The sequence below is a fragment of the Galleria mellonella genome, unplaced genomic scaffold, assembly GCF_026898425.1.
Source record: "Galleria mellonella isolate WM207_F2 unplaced genomic scaffold, CSIRO_AGI_GalMel_v1 utg40, whole genome shotgun sequence".
Classification (NCBI taxonomy): domain Eukaryota; kingdom Metazoa; phylum Arthropoda; class Insecta; order Lepidoptera; family Pyralidae; genus Galleria; species Galleria mellonella.
In genome coordinates this window covers 254,593-274,958 of record NW_026442094.1, presented here as the reverse complement: position 1 = coordinate 274,958, position 20,366 = coordinate 254,593, and the positions used below count along the sequence as shown (strand labels likewise).

General features: G+C 32.3%; 1 protein-coding gene across 1 annotated transcript in view; it reads left to right on the top strand.

The window, feature by feature from the left end:
• Positions 1-20,366, top strand: part of LOC113520223 (katanin p60 ATPase-containing subunit A-like 1) — a 31,124-nt gene that overhangs the window by 4,599 nt on the left and 6,159 nt on the right. Inside the window, exons 2-6 of the mRNA XM_052898044.1 lie at positions 6,792-6,897; positions 16,301-16,430; positions 17,232-17,383; positions 18,074-18,241; positions 20,244-20,365. Of these exons, the coding sequence (XP_052754004.1) occupies positions 6,792-6,897; positions 16,301-16,430; positions 17,232-17,383; positions 18,074-18,241; positions 20,244-20,365 (678 nt within the window). The remainder of the gene's footprint in view (positions 1-6,791; positions 6,898-16,300; positions 16,431-17,231; positions 17,384-18,073; positions 18,242-20,243; position 20,366) is intronic.

Here is a 20,366-nt window from a genome sequence, read left to right as displayed (position 1 = left end):
CTATAAGGTTATATCATGAGTCAGTGCACCAGTTACTATGGAAATAGTATTTACGGGTCTTCATTAAGTCTTTACTGACTTGATTAATTAATTAGTTTTTTAATCGTTTACCACTTATGTTGATTATTCAACAAACTGCCCGTAAAAATTTAAATCGTTGTGAATTTATAATTTGAATGGAATAATAAAAAAATATCACATTAAAGTACTTTTTTTTATGCAACTTAATATAGCAAACAAGCTGTCGGCCCACCTGATGGAAAGTGGTAACCGTCGCCTATAAATATGAACAGTACCATGGATATAACCAGAGTATACTGTTTCGCCCATAATACCCCCCATGTGTTGCCATTCCTGAGGACTCGGATGTTATTTCTCTGTAAATTCACTACCATTTTCCACCCTTCAAACCGAGGGGGGGGGGGGGGAGAATTGTTAGCAATGGAGTTTGACAGCCCCATTGCTAGCAATATATAATATCAGGTCAACCTCCACGTGGTTCCCCCTGGAAACCTTAGTGAACAATTCTCGTTGAATTTGTTACGATGGGCTAATTGACCTGCTTCATCCTCATATATCATCCTTCACTCGTGCCCCGCCGGTGTATACCGATAGCGCCGGTGGGGTTTACTATTTCATTATCACCCACCCTTCAAACCGAAACACAGCGATGCAAACACAACTGCTTCACGGTAGTACTTTGTACATATATAATACTTTGTTGATTTAATTTTTTTTTTGTTTACTGGAGCAGTTTTTATAATATAAATTGTTTTATATGTTAACAAATTAAGTAAATAATTATCTCAGTTATGTGTTAGTTTAAATAATCTTAATGTGGTTACACAAAATTTAAAAGTGTAAGTGTATCCCGCATTTGATACAGGAAAATTTAAATAATTATTCACATGGTACCAATTTAGATTTGACTCACCAATTAGTTTTTATTACTGCTACAAGTGATCTTAGTGCTTTTGTTGAAATATACTATACTTTCATATAGATCTAGCTTTTACTCGCGACTTCGTAAGCGTTACCGGGATATGTTTACTGACCGGGATAAAAAGTAAATAGGCTATATCTTTCTCCATCTCATATAGTACGTGTATACCAAATTCAAAGTGATTAGTTAATTTTTTAAGACGCTATAAGGTAACGAAGAAAGAAACGAAACTCACTTTCACATTTATATTATTAGTATTAGTAAAAGTCGATTGCTTGGGTACCTCTGTCCCATTCGTGTTTCAACTATTAAACAGCTGTGTTTGCATGGCTGTGTTTCAGTTTGAAGGGTGGGATATGGCGTGAATTTACTGGGTACAGAGGAATAACACCTGAGTCCTCAGGAATGGCAACGCGTGGGGGGTATCATGGGCGAAACAGTATACTCTGTTATGTCCATGGTACTGCTCATGTCTATAGGCGACGGTTACCACTTTCCATCAGGTGGACCGTCAGTTTGTTTGCCATTCTAAGTTGTATAAAAAAAAAGCTTAAGGATGGATATATTAGATCGTCTTGCAGTATTTAAATTTTGTTAAGCGGCAACACATGAAGAGTATCGAAAATAGTATGAAATCCCTGATGTAAATTTCTATTCCTTCCATCTGGTGGAACATCATCTTGTTTGATATTCCAAGGCGTATAAAACACTTATCTTTACACAATATCAACTTGCATCTTAATGTTTGTCAATGAATATGCCATACCTGATATTTAGTAAATAAAATTATAACTAACCGATTGCTGTTCATGAGAAACACTTAAATTAATGTAAGGAGTTTAAAAAAAGAGCAGTAGAAGCCAAAAGAAACATTTTTAGCAATTTTTTGTGTCTGGCTGTCTATATGTAAGCTCTGGTATCACACAAAGACTACTGCATCAAATTGTATGCACCTTTCAAAGTTGTGTTCCTGAAATTCTAACTTAAAACTGGTGTATGTTTTATCATGATGATGGTTTATTTGATAGACAGATGGATATTTCATTGTTTTCAAATCTAGGTGTACGAAGTAACGGAAAAGAACCTAATTTTAAAATAAGAATAGTAAGATTATATTTTTTTTTATTTATGCACTATCAACATGCAAATACTTAGTACCTTGTATTAGTCACTTATTAATTCTGATTACAGACGTCTTTGAAATCATGACAAAGTACAAGTGTTCTTACATATTGTTGCGCGTGACCATATATTATTTACTTGTATGCGCAAGATTCTTATGCTTACATAGGTGTGTAAATTGTGATCGATAAACCGTTCTCGAGGTGAAATCCGACAAAGACTTGAACGCTTACACCGTAGACAATGAAGTAATTCTCTTTTAAAATAAATCTGATTTTTTTTTTTTTGTTTATTGAGTTTATTTTATTTTGTACAAAACAGATTGGTTAGCGAGTTCTTATCAATACTACAAAAAGCAATTTTTTTATCTGTGATAAATGGTTTTTAAAGACTTTTTGTGTAGCTGTTTCTAATCGCTTTCGATTTTTAGATCGTAAGCATTAAATCGTGCAATTGCTATTATTATTCAATAACAATGAGTAATAAAAGCCTTTATGCTTCAGCAGCAATATACTGCGAATTTGCTTGCTTGGTAAAATAAAAAAGTATCGTGTGTTATTAATATAAGGTATAGTTTATCTATCGAATTTTAATCAAATATCACTTAAGGGAGGCACCTCTATTCCATTCGTGTGTCTAACGTGAAGCAGTTGTGTTTGTATGGCTGTGTTTCGGTTCGAAGAGTAGGATATGGCAGTGAATTTATAGGGTACAGAAGAATAACACCTGAGTCCTCAGGAATGGCACCGCATGGAGGGTATCATAAGCGAAACGATATACTCTGTTCATGGTACTGCTCATCTTTATAGGCGACGGTTATCACTTTCCATCAGGTGGGCCGTCAGCTTGTTTGCCATTCTAAGTTGCATAACGGATTTAAATTCAATTTGGTATTACCATAGATAGATCACATTCTGTATTAACACAGAATACTTTTTACCTTAAATCTAAAGCCAAGTCCCGAGTTACAGCTGTTTCGTAATATTATTATATAGTAGTAAATAGTTTCATATAAGTCTGTGTTATTTCTTATGGGTTTTTAACGAATTTTAATTATTTTTTTTTTTGTAGTAGGATTTCATATACAAATTTTAATCACGATTGCAACTGCAGTAGTTTTTTTTTTATGCAAATTAGAATGGCAAACGTGCTGACGTCCCACCTGAAATTTACACATAATATTTTGTTGATTGAATATTTACGTTTATCGCAATATGATAATTACTGTGCTTATTGATATCAAGTTAATAAAGGACTGAGGTAGGTCAAGGTGAACGTGAGATAGGTCAAGGTGAGCGAGTCCGTTCAGTGAGATTTTTGGCATTGAATTTCAGTAATATTTTCAGCGTGTCAGTCGTCGTAATATTGTTTATATATCGATAATTTTTTTATTAATTGCCTAGTTGTAAACAAACTTGTTTGTGTCTGGCTGTTGTTGTAAACTCAAGACTTTTACAGATTAAGAGCAGTGAGTTAGCATCCGCTTAAAAACCTTGTGTAAATTTAAATTCTTAATTGATTCTCCTGTAGTAAAAATACTGTTAACAGTCGATAATGTCGACTGATTACCTCTGCATATCTGGAATTGCAATCATGAGATTATATTTTTTTATTGATTTTTTTTGCAATATATGAATCTGTTCTCCCGCCTCAATGACCATTGTACATTTGTCAATAATGTTTAATATTACATTTACTTCTTATATTATTTAGAAAAGTTTATATTACTTTATAGATAGTATCTATACATCTAATCACGAAATATTGCACGTTCGACTGACGGAACGCGATCTAATCGATTATAATCGACTGTTACAATGCGATCGAAGGCTGTAATTAAATTGTTACACTTTTACTAACAGAGCTCTACGCATCTCCATACATTTGCATATTGGAATCACGTTATGGTATCGATAAAACATCTAATCGATAGATTTCATCGCTCAATTGAGTTTAAATCGTCTTCATTCATGAAAAATTTAATTATGCTTCAATTAATATTAATAACTCAATAAGCAATTGAATGTGTTATGCAGTTGCTTTATTGCTCCATCGAAAGTGGCTTTTAATTTACTTATAACTATTTTATAACTTGAAATTTGCATAATGCGTTTCATTATGCAATTTAAATACACTATACGTCTATAAGTATGCTTTTTTTTAAATAATTCTTGAAACGTAAACGTCATATTTATTACTAGAGATCGAGTAAATAGAATAGATACAATTTTCGAACATAATATGTAGGCTTTTTTAAAAAGACTTAAAATCGGTTGAGAAGTTTTTGAGTTTATTCGCACAAACAAACAATCGAATCTTTCCTCTTTATAATATTAGTATGAAAATATAGATTAAAACTGAAGATGGTGATATTAAAATATATAAGACGTTAATGTTGTGAAAAAGGTGCAATATAATTACTTTATCTTTTCAAAACTGCAGTTTTAAAGATACATAATAAAGAACGCTCAATGCATTGAACGCTCCTAAAATAAAATATGGTAGATATTGTAATATCGAAATAATATTGCGCTTGCAAATTCGCGAAACGAACGCTACCAATCTTGTTGAGAAGTTAAGATTGGCCAAAACGCCATTGGATTTGCAAAAAACCAGTTTTGCGATACTCAGAAATACTTTCTATAGATACTATTGGAATTTTGAATTCGGTTCATGGGTCTAGATCGAGTTGTGACTTTTAATATAAGCATACGTGCGATTTTAAATTTGCAAGTAGTTATTTAATACTACACTGTATGTATATCACATTCGTAAACGACAATTGAGGAATTTATGGAATTAAAAAAAAAAGCTTCTGTGTCGTATCGTCTATAGATTTGTATATTATCAAACATTTTACGTAAATATTTTGTATTTCTAAACTTACGCCTACATATGAGTATATTTTTTATTATAAAAAGATTCCAAGGGGCGAAGTCTGTAGTCATGTAAAAATTGTTCCTTTCAGCAGATAATAACATTCCGAACCTATAATAGCAATAATATCATAAAAAAATTATTATTATACGAGAGCGTGTAAACAAGTCTATTTGAATAAAGATTATATCTATTCTATACCTTCTCAAACATTATTACCATTCACATTTATACTTAATAGTTTTTTCACTGAATAAAGTTACGTAAATATTTATATTTTTTAACTTAAAATGTCGGTAGAACCGGCAATAGCAAGACAAACTCCAGTTATAGAATCAAGATTCAAGAGATGACCGTTTCAAAGTATCTATTTATAAACAAGTCATAATCAAAGAAAGTTATTTTATCTTTGACTTTACTTAGCACGCTAATTCCACTTAACAATTTGATAAACGATCACTTTAAAGGCCTATAAGGCCTCTTTTGATCATCTAGTCTAATTCCGTGTCTGGATGTCCGCCAAGCATTTGTTCTATCGGTTGTATTCGTTTTGTATTGTTAGGCAAATGTATCACGCTAGTTGACGCCGCAGGTCGTCGAACTTGCTTCAATGGAATATCGGCCGTCTAATGACGCATTTGGGGTGAACTGTGTTTAATTATCTTAAAAAAATCCATTACCAATTGTAAACCTTAAATTTATCGGTGTAAAGTACAGAATCCCGTATACGGTTCAGGAAACGAAAGGTGCTTATTATTTGTCATTTACGTGGGTGGTTGTTTTAATTAACGCACAACGACCTTCGCATATTATTCAGATCGTGCGATTAGCGATTCCATGACTTATGAAAGTGGGTCAAGGTACCTATTGAAAATGGGTGAAAACTCAAAATCAACATGTAACGCGGTAACCGTAGTTGTTCTCTTTGAATTTTCTTTAGAGAACGCATGACGTATTGTTGTGTACCTTTGACTATAATGTGATTATCGCGTGAGATATCGAAATTTCACTTTTGTGCCCACACCACAGCCATTAATTTCTATCTGTGACGTATCAATTTCCGTTTTAGATGATGTGTGACGCTTTTTATGTGGTTCTTGGAAATCACGCTTGAATTCTCGATTTACTCGGTACATTGCGTTCCGTTTACCACCATTGTGATGTGTTGATGTGTGAGTTATTCATTGTAGTCTCCTTTACTTGCAAGAAAATTGTAATGGTAGGAAATTGTTCATTACAACGCGTGTAATGAAGCAAGTTAACCTCGAGTAACCCGTCCTTTAATAGTTTGGATCGATTAAATGTTACCTATTCGGAATCAACTATAATTTCATTTTACTTTTTAATGTTTATTAAATGATGTATTTTCTCTATAACTATTCTAGTTGTACAATGAGGTGGAAAGTTAGAAGTGATCTGATATTGAAGACCAAAAAAATATTTATGATTAATTGTTTATTATATTAATTTATCTACAATATCTATGTCTGCTTGTTCTTATTCTAAGAACGACTCCATGCTTTCCAATTGTTTTCCTCTGCATTTATTTCACTTGGATCTTCTGAAAACAGAGGTTATTCCCAAGTCAAGCAACTCAAGATCACGACATTTACCTAAATTCTCGAATTAAATGATCAGACTAATCCTGCTTCATCTTTATTTCGATCTGTATGATAACACTTGTTCTTACGCGAATGTCTTTAATTTCGAATTCTTTATTTGGAAATTGGAATGGCAAACAAGCTGCGATCATTAATTGAAATTACGACAATACATCCATAGTCGTATTGACTTCCTAAATTAAATTATCTAAATAAATTTGTGTTAACGTAATTGTATTTGTTTCTAGGTACAGAAGCAAATGGCCCGTGAATATGAACAACTGAAGGCGACGGTGGCCACACTGCAAATGTTCCAACATGAAGGGGAAAAAGCTATTACGCCTCTGTCGGGAAGTAAGTACCACAAGAATATTTTTTGTACCAGATATAGGAAATAGAAATAGTGCATTTCACAAACAAATCTTTGTAGAATTTTCGAAGAAATTTCTAAACTTGAGACATATATTGATGCCTATAATTTTATACTGAACTTAATTATCGATCGATTTACGTCGTGTTTAATTCGATCATTATTATGTTCTGTGATAATCTTTTGACATTGCCAGAGAAAGTCTACGGGATAGTCCCCCGTCTTCCATGTCGAACGCTATTAGATTCAAAACAATTACTACTATTCTTATTTCTAAACCTATGTACATAATCCTGTAGATTATATACATAGGTTTAGAACGATTTATCCCAATAGTTTTTGTTAGAAGATTTTTGCTCCTTTTAAAACATGTATATGTATATTTTAAGGTTCGTTACATCAATAAGAACTTTATCCTTGGCAAAGTGATGGATAACTTGCTATGGATGAAAGACGCCTCGGAATCGGTTCTCTGTCAAGACATTTTAAGAAATAAAGTGTCTAACTTATAAACTTGCCCGGTCTGGGTGTACTGGGTGGTTTGAGCCATCCGTAGTTTGTTGTCTGGTTTATTATTTAGCGCATCTTAAGTTAGGTTCAGGTTTAAAATATAATTATGTAACACTGTAAAATACAGGTTTTATGAGAACTACTCTTCAAATAAACTGCAATAGATTGATATTTGGAATTCAAACTTTTCGTACTTTCGAGTTGCAATACTAGCAACATAATTTTTCCATATTGTTCTGATTGATTGATGATTGATGCATCTAGCATATTAGTGTATTTTGCCAAAGCAAAATTGCCTACCCTGATTCCTAATTGTTGTTTCATGAGTGCAGTACAAAATTGTCATTGGCAATAGATCGGATTGATATCGATATTAGATTCAAGAGTAGACCTGCAGGTCCTTAATCAGGAATTTTCTTCTTTACATCTTGTAACACTACGTATAAAGATTATGACTCATTAAAATTAAATTGGTCCGCGAAATAGATCAGCGTATACAGAGCATGAAATTATCTCAAGTAATTTCGCGCTAGACCAATGCCTTTTGCACTATATATGTATTTCCGTATTGTATCTATAGTATCGATATATTAATTATTGTGATACGAATACGTCAGTTACGTGATATTTAGTTCGTAGTGGATCTAACAAAAACTCGTGTACACAATCTAATTTACATGCTCTTATGATGTAAACCCACGCACTATGCTTATTTGGAAAATGATGTCTTATTTTATTTATACTTATAGCCATTATGTTTCAATATTGCAAAACGTATTTCAAAGTTCGATTTTTTATGGTTATAATGTGGTGGTAATGCGCATATTATTGATTACCTTTTTAGAGTTCTGTACAAAGAAACCCTTATGACTTTATCTGTCCACCCGTCCGTCATAGCGCTATATCTAAGCAACTACTAATGTTATCGATTTGAAATTTGGAATACAATTTTACATATTGTTAGCCCTCACATATTGCAATAGAACTAATTGAAAGATATATTTTTGTTTTCTTTCCTAGGAGATTTAAAAGGAGTATATATAATTTAAAAATTGAATTTACTAATCTAAGTGTGTGTGTTTAAATCATATTAAAGAGCTCTATTTGAACAGTTTAAGCCCGGTATTTATTTATTTTTATAATTCTAAGTTTTTGAAATATGTTCATAAATGTGAAAAAATACCATTCCCTTAATTCCAGTTTGTGAAGCAAAAAATCTGATAAAGTTTATAGTGGTATATGTAAATATTATAGGAAAAATAAAACTATGTTTTCAACTAACACAGTTTTTGGAAAATTATCAAAAAATCTTCGAAACAAACTTAGTTATGCCGTCCAATAAGTAACCAAAATTGTAATGTTTAAGAAATTCCGAATTATAGTGTCATTCAATAATAATAATTAGGTGTCTTTTTTGTAAAGAAAATACAATAACGGTTATTTTATCTTATATGTACGGAACTTTCAACGTGTGAATTCAATTCACACTTTACTTGCTTTTGTATGTAATGTAAATGGAATAGTGTACCCGCTTATGCTAATAGTGTTTCCAAAATTTTAACGTAAGCAGTAGGCGGTTTTATCCGTATTATTTCATTTTCCAATGGTTTCCTCTATGTAGAATAACAATACAAATAAACATACCGAAAAATCACAACAAAATAAAAAAAATAAGTGGTACATTTTCTTTTATAATTTTGAGTCCTTGAAGTTTTAAAGCGAAGAACAGGCTGAAATGTAAGAAAATGGGAATTGTTGCCTACAGACGTGACGTGACTGAACCCTAAATTTAATCCAGTAATCTAATTTAGGGTTATCGAGGAAATACACCCTATTTTAAAGACCCAGAACTTAATGTAGTGGATAAATTAGATAGACACTGTACCTAAACATTTGTATACCTCTGTTAATACATTTGTGTGTGAATTATATTCATAATAACTCACTCGCATTAATACATGTGTATTAACACCAGAAGAATTAACTTGTGTTCGCAGCTAGTCTATTATAAATTGTATAGTATGATAATGAATCTCAAAGAGCACAGCGCTGAAGGTGATGCAACCTTCAGTACTGTGACCCTGCGAGGTCACATCTTTCTGATCGAATTCAAATGTTAATGCGTAAGTAATATGTGTTTATCATTGAAGGTAATATTCTTCAATTGTTATTTTTTTTTTTTTATTTCTTCAAACTCAATAATATGAAGAGTTTGAGTCACATTATCCAGTAATTACACTGCTATATCTTTTTACTTTTTATATAACGGCTATGCAAGTAAAGCTGCTTATAGGCAGAAATGAGCGAGATGGATATAAGAAAAAACAAACGAGGGCAGAAAGATGCCCGTGCAGACGATTTCGTATGATCTCCATGTAATATTTGTTTGTATAAATTGACTTAAAAAGACCTCACGAAACACTAGTTATTAACTGTAACTAGCTGTATAAATTCTGATTTTTTTCTTTCCCTAAAAAGTTTAAAAGTACTATTAATAATGTTCAAAAAAATTAGCCAAATCGCTCCATCCGTTTTTAAGTGATTATCAACGACGTTATCCTGTCCAAACTTTTTGCCCCTCACTTAAAGTCATTAAATCAGACAGTTACGAACATTTCAATTTTGGCTGACTTTAAAAAAGGAAGTTTTCATTTCGATTGTATTTTTTTATATTTGATTAACCTCAGAACTCCGTCATATATATTATAAATTAATTTTGTAAATTATATTTTTATATCAGTAGTTAGGTTATTAAATAATAACTCGTTCACGATTGACGTCGATTTTTTTGTGGCGCAAAATTTATTTATACGTAAAAAAAAAAATAGACAACAAAAAAAAACAATATAGACAAAAATTTTACTGAAAAAGAAAATTAATAAAAATTAAAAAAGGAAACCTGTTCGATAATTATCGTCACACCATCTTAGGCGAGTCGAGTTTCCAATTAGCAGCTATTGTGTCAACTGACATAATGGATGACATGGAAGCCTTAAGTTGAATGTTGAATCGAAGGTCGGATCCGATTACGACTTAGGACTTGTGACGCGCGAACGTAGCTCTTTATTGTCCACTTAATGGAAACGGACCAAAGAATAGAGGCAGTTCGTGTGTTTTGAATATTTCATTACCTCGTTCTATGTTGGAATCTTGAATCTTCCATTGTAACTTCGGCGGCGTAAAATCATTGTTATCACGATACTACAAAAATCAAGTTATTTAGTTCTTCACTCACGCCGATAATATATTTGTTTACTATAAAACTTTAAACATTTATTCTAGGCTAAACTAGACATAAACCATAGAAACAACTAGCTAGGTTAGACTGTTTAGCATATGTATATATGTATTTGGGATACAGAGACCACGAGACTAGAATAGAATAAATTTTATTGACTCTTAACATTTGTTCACAAAAAAAAATAACAACTTTAATTGTGGCAAAACATTTTGTTTTTCAAAAACTAAACTACTAAACTGATTTCGATATAATTTTTATGGGGCCAATCTGAAAGTATATTGTATCTGATAAAAAAAGAATTTTCCGAATCAGTTTATAAACGACGGAGTTTTGATGTAACATACCTAAAAAAATATAACCGAATAGAGAATTATTAAATCATTATTTGAAATTTATAAATATAAGAGGTTCATAAAATGTTTAAGCTAAAGACAATGTAAAAAAAATAACTTAATATTAACAAAATTAAAAGTTTAATTAAAAACCCAGAGCCAATCTCTAAACATTTTACAAAAAACAAAAAAAATATCTATTAATCATGATAATAATTAATATGGGATCGACACTTGGATAAAGCCTATCCATTGCAAAAATAATCATCAAAATCCATTCAAAATTAGCGAAGATATTGCGCAACATACAAAAAATACAATGGGAATGAAAAACACCTCAATTTTGAAGTAACTTAAAAATGTGTGGGACATTATCCACTTTTGCATTACCGTCATAGTTAACAGAATGTTATTTTACGTTCATGCGGGCTTTATTTACATTTTCCACCTGCACGTATATCAATAGTTTGTTTAATTATTACAGTAAATGGTTTTATTGCACATACACCTTTTTCATTATAGTTTTGTATTCCAAAAGTACATCGATTACTGTTTACTTTTAAATATGTACAATTCCCAATGTCGTATTTCCTTAAATGTCGAAGCGTATGTCAACTTGAAATAAGCAATTTATGTGGTCATTTGTCAGCTATAATTATACGCATGACACGTACTGCAAAACACGTATGTACTCGTATATTATGTTACTACTTTTTGCCCTCAACTTCATACGCATGGATTTCAGAAGTAGATGTCCATTTCTAGATGGCCGATCAAGACAAAACTTGATACACCCGATTTTAAGTTAGATATTCTGTAATAAAACTACGTTCAGTGTCGTGGTATAGTTTTTGTATGATGTCGGAACAAACATAAAGACAGACAAAATTTCTAAAAATGATTGATTTTGGATTCTATTGCAATTATTAAAATCCCTTATATCAATTAACTCATCAAAAAATTAAATTATCAATTAAAGTAAAAATAAACATGTATAAAAAATTGAAAAATATTATTCTGGCTTCTAATGGTATTATATTCTTTTTCTTAATATCTTTCTCTTACGTACAAACAGCGTCTGGTTATTTTATTTTTTTTATATTAGTAAAACAGTTTTGTTATGTACAACTATTACATAAAAGATATTTACGTATATCCGGCTTGAAGGACCATGTTCGATACTTATAGCTACTTTACGTGCTCTCCGAAGCACGAAGCAGAGATAATCATTTTTAAGTTAATGGAACTTGAATATGATTTTTTTTTCTATTGTATTTATTAAACACTATTACTACTATAATAAACTGATAGTGATCTAAGACCGGCGCCATTGTGTGGATCGCATCTTAAAAAGTAACTTTTATTAACGAGTTTGTCTCTAACAGTCCCAAGATGATGTCTAGTATTATGACCTCTCAAACGGTAAACTTTTATATTCCCTGTAATTGTCTCCTTACTTTTTATAATATCATGATTGAAACACGTTATTTTTATGATATAATAAAATTGGCAGTGGAACGGACAGTTTAATAATAAGAATTTAGAATTTAATAATTTTTAAAAGTTTTAACCGTACATGTGTCTATAATGTGGAAACATTAGGTGGAATATAAACAAAAATAGGCATATGAATTTCTATATAAATCTCTCCCTTTTTTTTGTCTATCCATTTTTTTTTAATACTAGTAAAAATTTGTATTTAATCTATCTGGTTTCTACGGTATTACAAGAGCAGTTTACAATAGCCTTCCGCACTAAAACTCGTCAAAATATGGCAACACTAATCGGGACGCTTGTAAATATGTGTCTTAACACATGGCAATAAAAGTGATTTATTCATGAACGTTGATATGCACCTATCATACGTCATATTTACTGTGTTATCTAAGATTAACTAGGGTCAATGTCAATGGTTTTGTATTAAAGTGCAGAATGTTCCACTCATATCTTAGTAATATAATAAAATTGTAACTAACCGATGTATGTACATAGAGGATACAAGAAAAACTGATATTACATCTGTCACTTGGTGTGAGAGCAACAGAAGCCATAATAATGTTGCCTGTTTGTATTTTGTTCTGGCATTACGCAAAAACTACTGCACTAAATTGGATGCGGTCACAGTTGTTTTTCTGAAGGTCTGACATAAAAGTCTAGAAACGAATTATCTATTATATATATATATCTATATATCCATTCGAACAAGAAGTAGTTATACGATATTATTGTATCTGCAAATTATTCCAAGCAAAGCATTATTTTTTTTATGTTTTTATAGTGTGTTGACTAATAAATGTCTATCTAATGATGTCACCCCTACTTCAGACTATCTTTATAAATTTTTGACAAAGTTGGCTCAGTATAAACCATAAGAATATGATATGTATAACCAAAATAAGACCACAGATAATAGTCATGGTATGGTGTAATCATAAAAATTGTTTATTCTTATGGTAATGGCAACAGTAATCACTTTCCATCAGATAGGCCGTCTTCAGCTCGTTTGCCATTTCAAGTTTCATAAAAAGAAATTATTTTATTTAGAAATTATTCAACCATGAAAACGTGACATACTGGTTTTGCATTACATGTCTCAGTAATAACGTATGGAAAGATATAGATTATATAGGTTCAAATTGTAATCGCTCTTTGTAGTGTCCTACTAACAAAACAACATTTTCATCAAAGAAGGGTTTTCATGGGTTAAAAACAACAAAAAATGTTGAGTTTACCACAGCGCATTCAATTATTGAGTTAGTATGAGAAATTTATAATATTGGTTGATTTTGAATTTTTTATTCACCCAAAACATGTCCTTATATATTCTATAGCATAGATAGATTCTTATAAACCGATTTTAAAAAGAAGATTTAATTTTAGTTGTTTTTTTTCATGTTCTTTCTTTCATAAATTCGTCGCTTGTAAATCGATTTGAAAAATGTTTTTTTTTTTTTTATCTAAAAGGTTGTATTTGCAGATTGGTCCCATAGACATAGACATTGTATCAAAAGTCAATAGTTTAGTTTTTAAATATTTTTTATTTAAAAACTAAACTACTAAACTGGTATTGCCACAAGTAGCTATTTTTTTTTGTGAAACTCAATATTAATTTTTACCTGGCGGTAAGATTTCTATTTCACCATCTATAAATGTAATCTATAAAAGTAATAAAAGATCACATCATTTAATAAACACAATAATCTCACATTAATTCATTACCAGAAATTGATCTTGTACGTCACGTGTATGAGCACACAACATAACCAAATTTAGTGGTGAATCAATAATTTATTCGTTATATTGCAAGTACATTTTGCTCTGCAAAAAAAAGCTTCGACCCAATTTCGTTAACTTTTTTCTAATTAAAAAAATCATGTGTCACAATGGTCATTCACGCTACTTTCGAAAACTGCTGAACTGGTTTTAATAAAATTTAATAATATGTATTGTACTTGTGAGGGCTCGAACTTGAGAGCATAAGATTGTTTTTATTCCGATAATAAAATAAGGACCTCGTAAGTAATGGTGAGTAGCAAAACGTCCTTTTCCGGGTCAATTAGTATTGAAATAAAAATATTTTAATTTTGACAATTCGTATTTACAGGTAGATTTTGTTTTTTTTTTTTTTGGTTGGTTCCATTTTAAAATATAGGATAATTTTGGAATCAATTAGTAGCTCTAACATATAAAATACACTCGGAAAGGGTCGTTAGTATAGAATTAAGAAAAATTATTCAGAATTGGCATCGTATACGTGCATAAAAATTGCAAAAAAACCTTCTTTTGTCAGTCGTTTAAAAAGAAATACCATCACGTGTACTTGCTAACTAAATTTACTAAGAATCGATAACAGCCCAACGGTGCCGTGGTTGGTGTCACCACGGGCTCCACACTTTCCAACTGATATCTCGTTTACATAAGCCACTCATAAACAACCTCGCGAGAGGCAATCCACCGTGACAGTGAGATAAGTTTGACTTTCAATTACTTACATACAAAAGATGTTATGTAAACTTTTAACATGTTATTTTTTTTTTTTAATTTTTACTGTGATTACACACTTGGTTTGAGAACTATCTTCATTGATTAATTATATTATTAAATTGTTACAATAAGCGGTATATTTTAATTTCATGTGATGAAACGGAACAGTTTTGTTTGTAATGGATAAACTTAAAAAATACTTAACCAATTTTAAAAATTCTTTCATCTATATAAAGCTACATTATCAGATAGTAACACACACTGTAATTTTTTTTTAAAAGCTACGCGAAGCCGTGCCTGGTCATTAGTATTGTGTAAACGGATATTCCACGCAGGTATATATGCCTGTTTGTGTTCCGTTTGTTCACGTGTTACTGGGCTGTTGGCCTGTTCCACTTTCGACCGTTTTTGCGTGTGCCCGCTGTAACGAATTGATTTATTCCCACCTGTCCCACTAATTAGACATGCGCAAAACTGTACACTGAATTGTAAAACAATATTATGTGTGGTGCATATTGGGACACTTGAAAGTTCATCTACTGTAAACAAAATTTGTTGCAATGCATATATCAATCCGTAACACACCTTTTTATTAAAATTTTTTTTATTCATTCACTGTTACTATTTTAGCACAGTCTAAAGGGCTACTACTACTTTCTTAATGGGTTTATATATATATATATATATATATATATATATATATATATATATATATATATATATATATATATATATATATATATATATATATATATTTACAACTTAGAATAGCAAACAAGCTGACGGCCTACCTGATGGAAAGTGGTAACCGTCGCCTATAGACATGAGCAGTACCATGGACATAACAGAGTATACTGTTTCGCCCATGATACCCCTCATGCGTTGCCATTCCTGAGGACTCAGGTGTTATTCCTCTGTACCCAGTAAATTCACGCCATATCCCACCCTTCAAACCGAAACACAGCCATGCAAACACAACTGCTTCACGGTTGAAACACGAATGGGATAGAGGTACCCAAGCAATCGACTTTTGTACAAAGTCTCCCTCAATGCAATGGATGCAAGTGGCTTGGGACCGTTTCTTTTGACAATCTATGGAGGAGCGCTATGCCCAGTAGTGGACAGCTAACGGCTGATATCGTATAATACTACTGTCATATCCCCATCCCTTCAATCTGAAACACAGACATGCAATCATAGCTTTAATTTTAGCACAATTTGAAGCTCTCAGGCTTGTGTGTGGCACTTTACATTTATATCTCAACTAATAAATATTAACAATTTATTATTTAGTTAACAAGTTGAAATTTTCCGTTTCAGATTACGAAGACTTGCCAACACGAGATCAGATATGGGGCCCTGCGCCGCACGAGCTCGACCCCGACATCTGGCCACCGCCGCCCGACAGGGACCCCAATGCATGGCCACCGCCCACCAGTGTCGAACACAAGTTAGTACCCCATGCTTTATATTCCCGTGGTTGACTATTAAAATGTTCTCTTTTAATGTAATAACTACCAGTTTAACTTACGCGTAATTAGATCGAGACAGCTCGACTAGTTTCGGGATCAATTCGAGATCCTTAATCATGAGCGACTGTAATGCGAGTGCGCGCCTGAGTCGCGTTAGTATGTTAAGTATGTAGTGTATGTAGCGTTAAGTATGATACGACCTGGCAGAGTAAATTGCTAGGAATAGAGCTGCTATTCACCAATACTAACAATCCCTTCTCCCCCCATATACGACGTTTATGATTTAGGCATTTGTTTGACGTGATATATGCTACTTCATTCTATTCTCGCACAGTTCCCTAGCAACAGTGCATTAACCCCATAACTTAAATTGTGAATCGAGATTATATCGAGATTTTCCCAAAAGATTTGCAGTATGGAATTCTTTAAAAAGGGCAATAAAATATTTTTATAGGGTCGACAATGCAACAAGCATTCAAGGTTATGGTAACCATGAACTACAAGGCCCACGATTAACAAGTAGCAAAAAAAATTGGGAAAGAATCGCTTTTCCCCGCGTGATTAGGATATGTTGATTGATCGACATAAATAGTCACATAATGTCCTTCTACATCTCATATAGTACGTGTATACCAAATTTCATGATAAGGATAGTTAGCCCAATAAGGTGCTAAAAAGTAACAAAAAAAAAAACAAACTCACTTTCACTTCCACAAACAGAATTTATATATAAATTTATAAATAACTCCAGTATATAATATTGATTTATATTTCAACAGAGGACCTCCAGCCATGAAGTCAGCCCGCAACAATCCCAGGAACACACGGACAGATAAAAAAACAACAGGCAACCAACGGAATCCCACCACCTCCCAACGAAAGAGCTCTGACGTCAGAAACCCCAAGTTAGCAGCAAATAAAGCGCATAGTGGTCAGTATATATTTTTTCCACTCGCCTACTAATTAGTATCTTGAAAAACGGATTACAGACAAGTCTTTGTGACTTTATACTTTGTATTTACGCGCTAGATTGTTCTTTATTGTCTTTGAACCAGAGTTGCTTTTCGTTTAAAGTATCTGGCATGAACCTTCTTTATGTGCTATTAATTATTATTATTCTCTCTCTCTCTCTCTCTCTCTCTCTCTCTATATATATATATATATATATATATATATATATATATATATATATATATATATATATATATATATATATATATATATATATATATATATCTATTAAGTTTCTTGAAATTCTCACAGAAACTGGACTTATCCCTTCGAGAGATCTTTTATAGTCAACTTTTGAGAAACAGATAAACTATTACACGCAATCCTCTACGAGTACGCATTTGAGTTAAATCGATCGGACTGTGTTATTTTCAAAGCTACGCCACTTTCAGATTTTCTTATGTTCGCCCTAGTAATAGGAACGTTTCGAGGTATCTCGTTTCCATCTAAAAAACAACTATGTCACTGACATACATTGCAGTTTTATTAATATGAGAAAACCTTGATGTATAGCACTTTAAAATTTAAAGATAAGACAATAGATTTGATTGTATGACACTTTATTTAAAAATACTCTACATTTTTTGTAGTATGCTTGTGTTATTTCCAGCTAAAACAAAAGATTCAAGCAGCAAAGACCACGGCGGTGGCGGGGGCGGCAAGGACAAACAGGACAGGGAAAATAACAATGGTGACACGGACGACGAAAAGCACAAAGAGGAAGAGAGGCGGTTCGAACCACCGTCCGCCGCTGATGGGGACCTAGTCGATATGCTTGGTGAGTTACTCGTATAATTTATTAGTAGACATGGGTAATATCTGATATCTATATATTGAGTTATTCTGAACATTGATGAACAGCCATTGCAATATCGCATATACCAGTCGGATGTTTATATTCATTAAAAGCGGGTTCTTCTTTTGGATATTATATATTGGATAACCGATGCTTAATATATTTGTTATTGGGCTAATGTAATAATAATAATAATCGTTATGTCGGTGAACGGTCTTATCCCAACCAGTCTGGAACAACATCTTAGACGGTTGGATTTTCGAGGCGGCTCACTCCCGAGAAAGATGCAGAAAGCGATGCTCTTAGATACTGTCAGCATTGTACGCTGGTTTCACTCCCTGGGGCCCTGAACCCCGGCCGACCGTGCTGCTGCCGGGGGTTAGTTTGCCATTTCCTCTCCTTAAGAGGGGAGATGTGAATTTTCTAGAAATTTAAATAATAATAATAATACTTTATTAATCAGACTACAATTTGGTTTATTTTGTTAGTAACAGTTTTCTTACAAACTATGTTACTAAAAAAGAAAAGCAAAAAAGCAAATTAATTAAAGCAGTTCACTCAGATGTGACCCAGCCGACTAGATCAGCATCTAAAAGAAATGCCCGATTATAGGCGAGTTATATTTCTCGCCTATTACTTTTAGAATGTTGTTGGTGCTTGTCCTCACCCTTTGTATATATGTATTGATATTGTAATTACAATATATAGATATTGCTACATATTGGCCATCGTTACTTATTAGTGGTATTCAACGCACTGATCTTCCAATTGTGACTTCGATTACTAATAATCTCTGTCCTCCACAATCCGAATATTATAAGCATGTAACTGCTGAAATTCCTACGGGTTTCTTGTCAGCTAACAACATTACGAACCCAATGTAAACAAGTTTATTTAAATAAATACACATTGTATTCTATAGATGTTTGTATTGGTGTACAAATATTAAAAAAGGGCTACAAGTATAATTGTCTTACAATGCTCTACTTAGTTTGAAACTAGATGGCGTAGTCTGATAAATTAGTGTTTATTTTTCTATTTTGTTATTGACGATAATGCAAAAATATTTCTATCTTCACACTCAATCCGTATTACAGTGAACACAATAGATTTCGTTTCGTGTAACAAACTAATAAAATTGTACAAGTCCGTTAATATGACGTCCTCAATGCAAGAGACCTATTAAACTCGACGGGTTATTCAAAATCCTATTATTTATTCTTGTAAAGCGGGTTTTTTACCGTTCACACATACATTCGTCATTAATTCACATGTAACAACCGAATCACAATTTCATGCGATCCGTCTAATCGGTTATTGACTATTCATTGTAAATAGCATTGACCTGTGTTACTAATCGCTCGGGTTCAAAATGTCTGTTTCCTGGAGTGTCTGCAATTTTACGCCTTTGTTTTTAATTGAATTTCGAAAAGATGCAGTCTCTTATTTGTCTGTATTTTTGCCAATAATTGATAGATAATTATTTTTACAATTGAATGTAATAGAATAGAAAATATTTATTGCCAGAAAACACAATTATAAAAAAAAATACAAACATATTACATATATAAGAAGTGTCTCATATTAGCCAAAAGGAACTGGCTCAACTGATGCTATGACAATGTGCAATGTATACAGCTGCATAGCGTTGGTTTTCAGCCAGTCTCTCTTTTAATAAAATACAAAAAGGACGCAATACGGTTTCTTAAGGGAAGGCAAATCGCACGTGATATCCTTGATTTTACAGGCGTCAATAGGTTATAGTCACTCTGTTTACCATCAAACTGGCCATAGTTTATTTGCCGCCATACTGGTAAATAAATATATAAAAATCGAACGCTGAATAGCGAAAATTCTCAATGTTTCATCCTAACAAATGCCATAATTTTTGGACTTATTAATTTTTTTTATTATATTGTTGTACCTTATAATAATTTCCTTATAATAAAGCATATTTTTTTTTTAATAAAATTTTATTTTTCAGAAAGGGATATTGTACAAAAGAACCCAAACATAAGGTGGGATGACATTGCTGATTTAACAGAGGCCAAACGATTGTTAGAGGAAGCAGTAGTCTTGCCAATGTGGATGCCGGATTTCTTCAAAG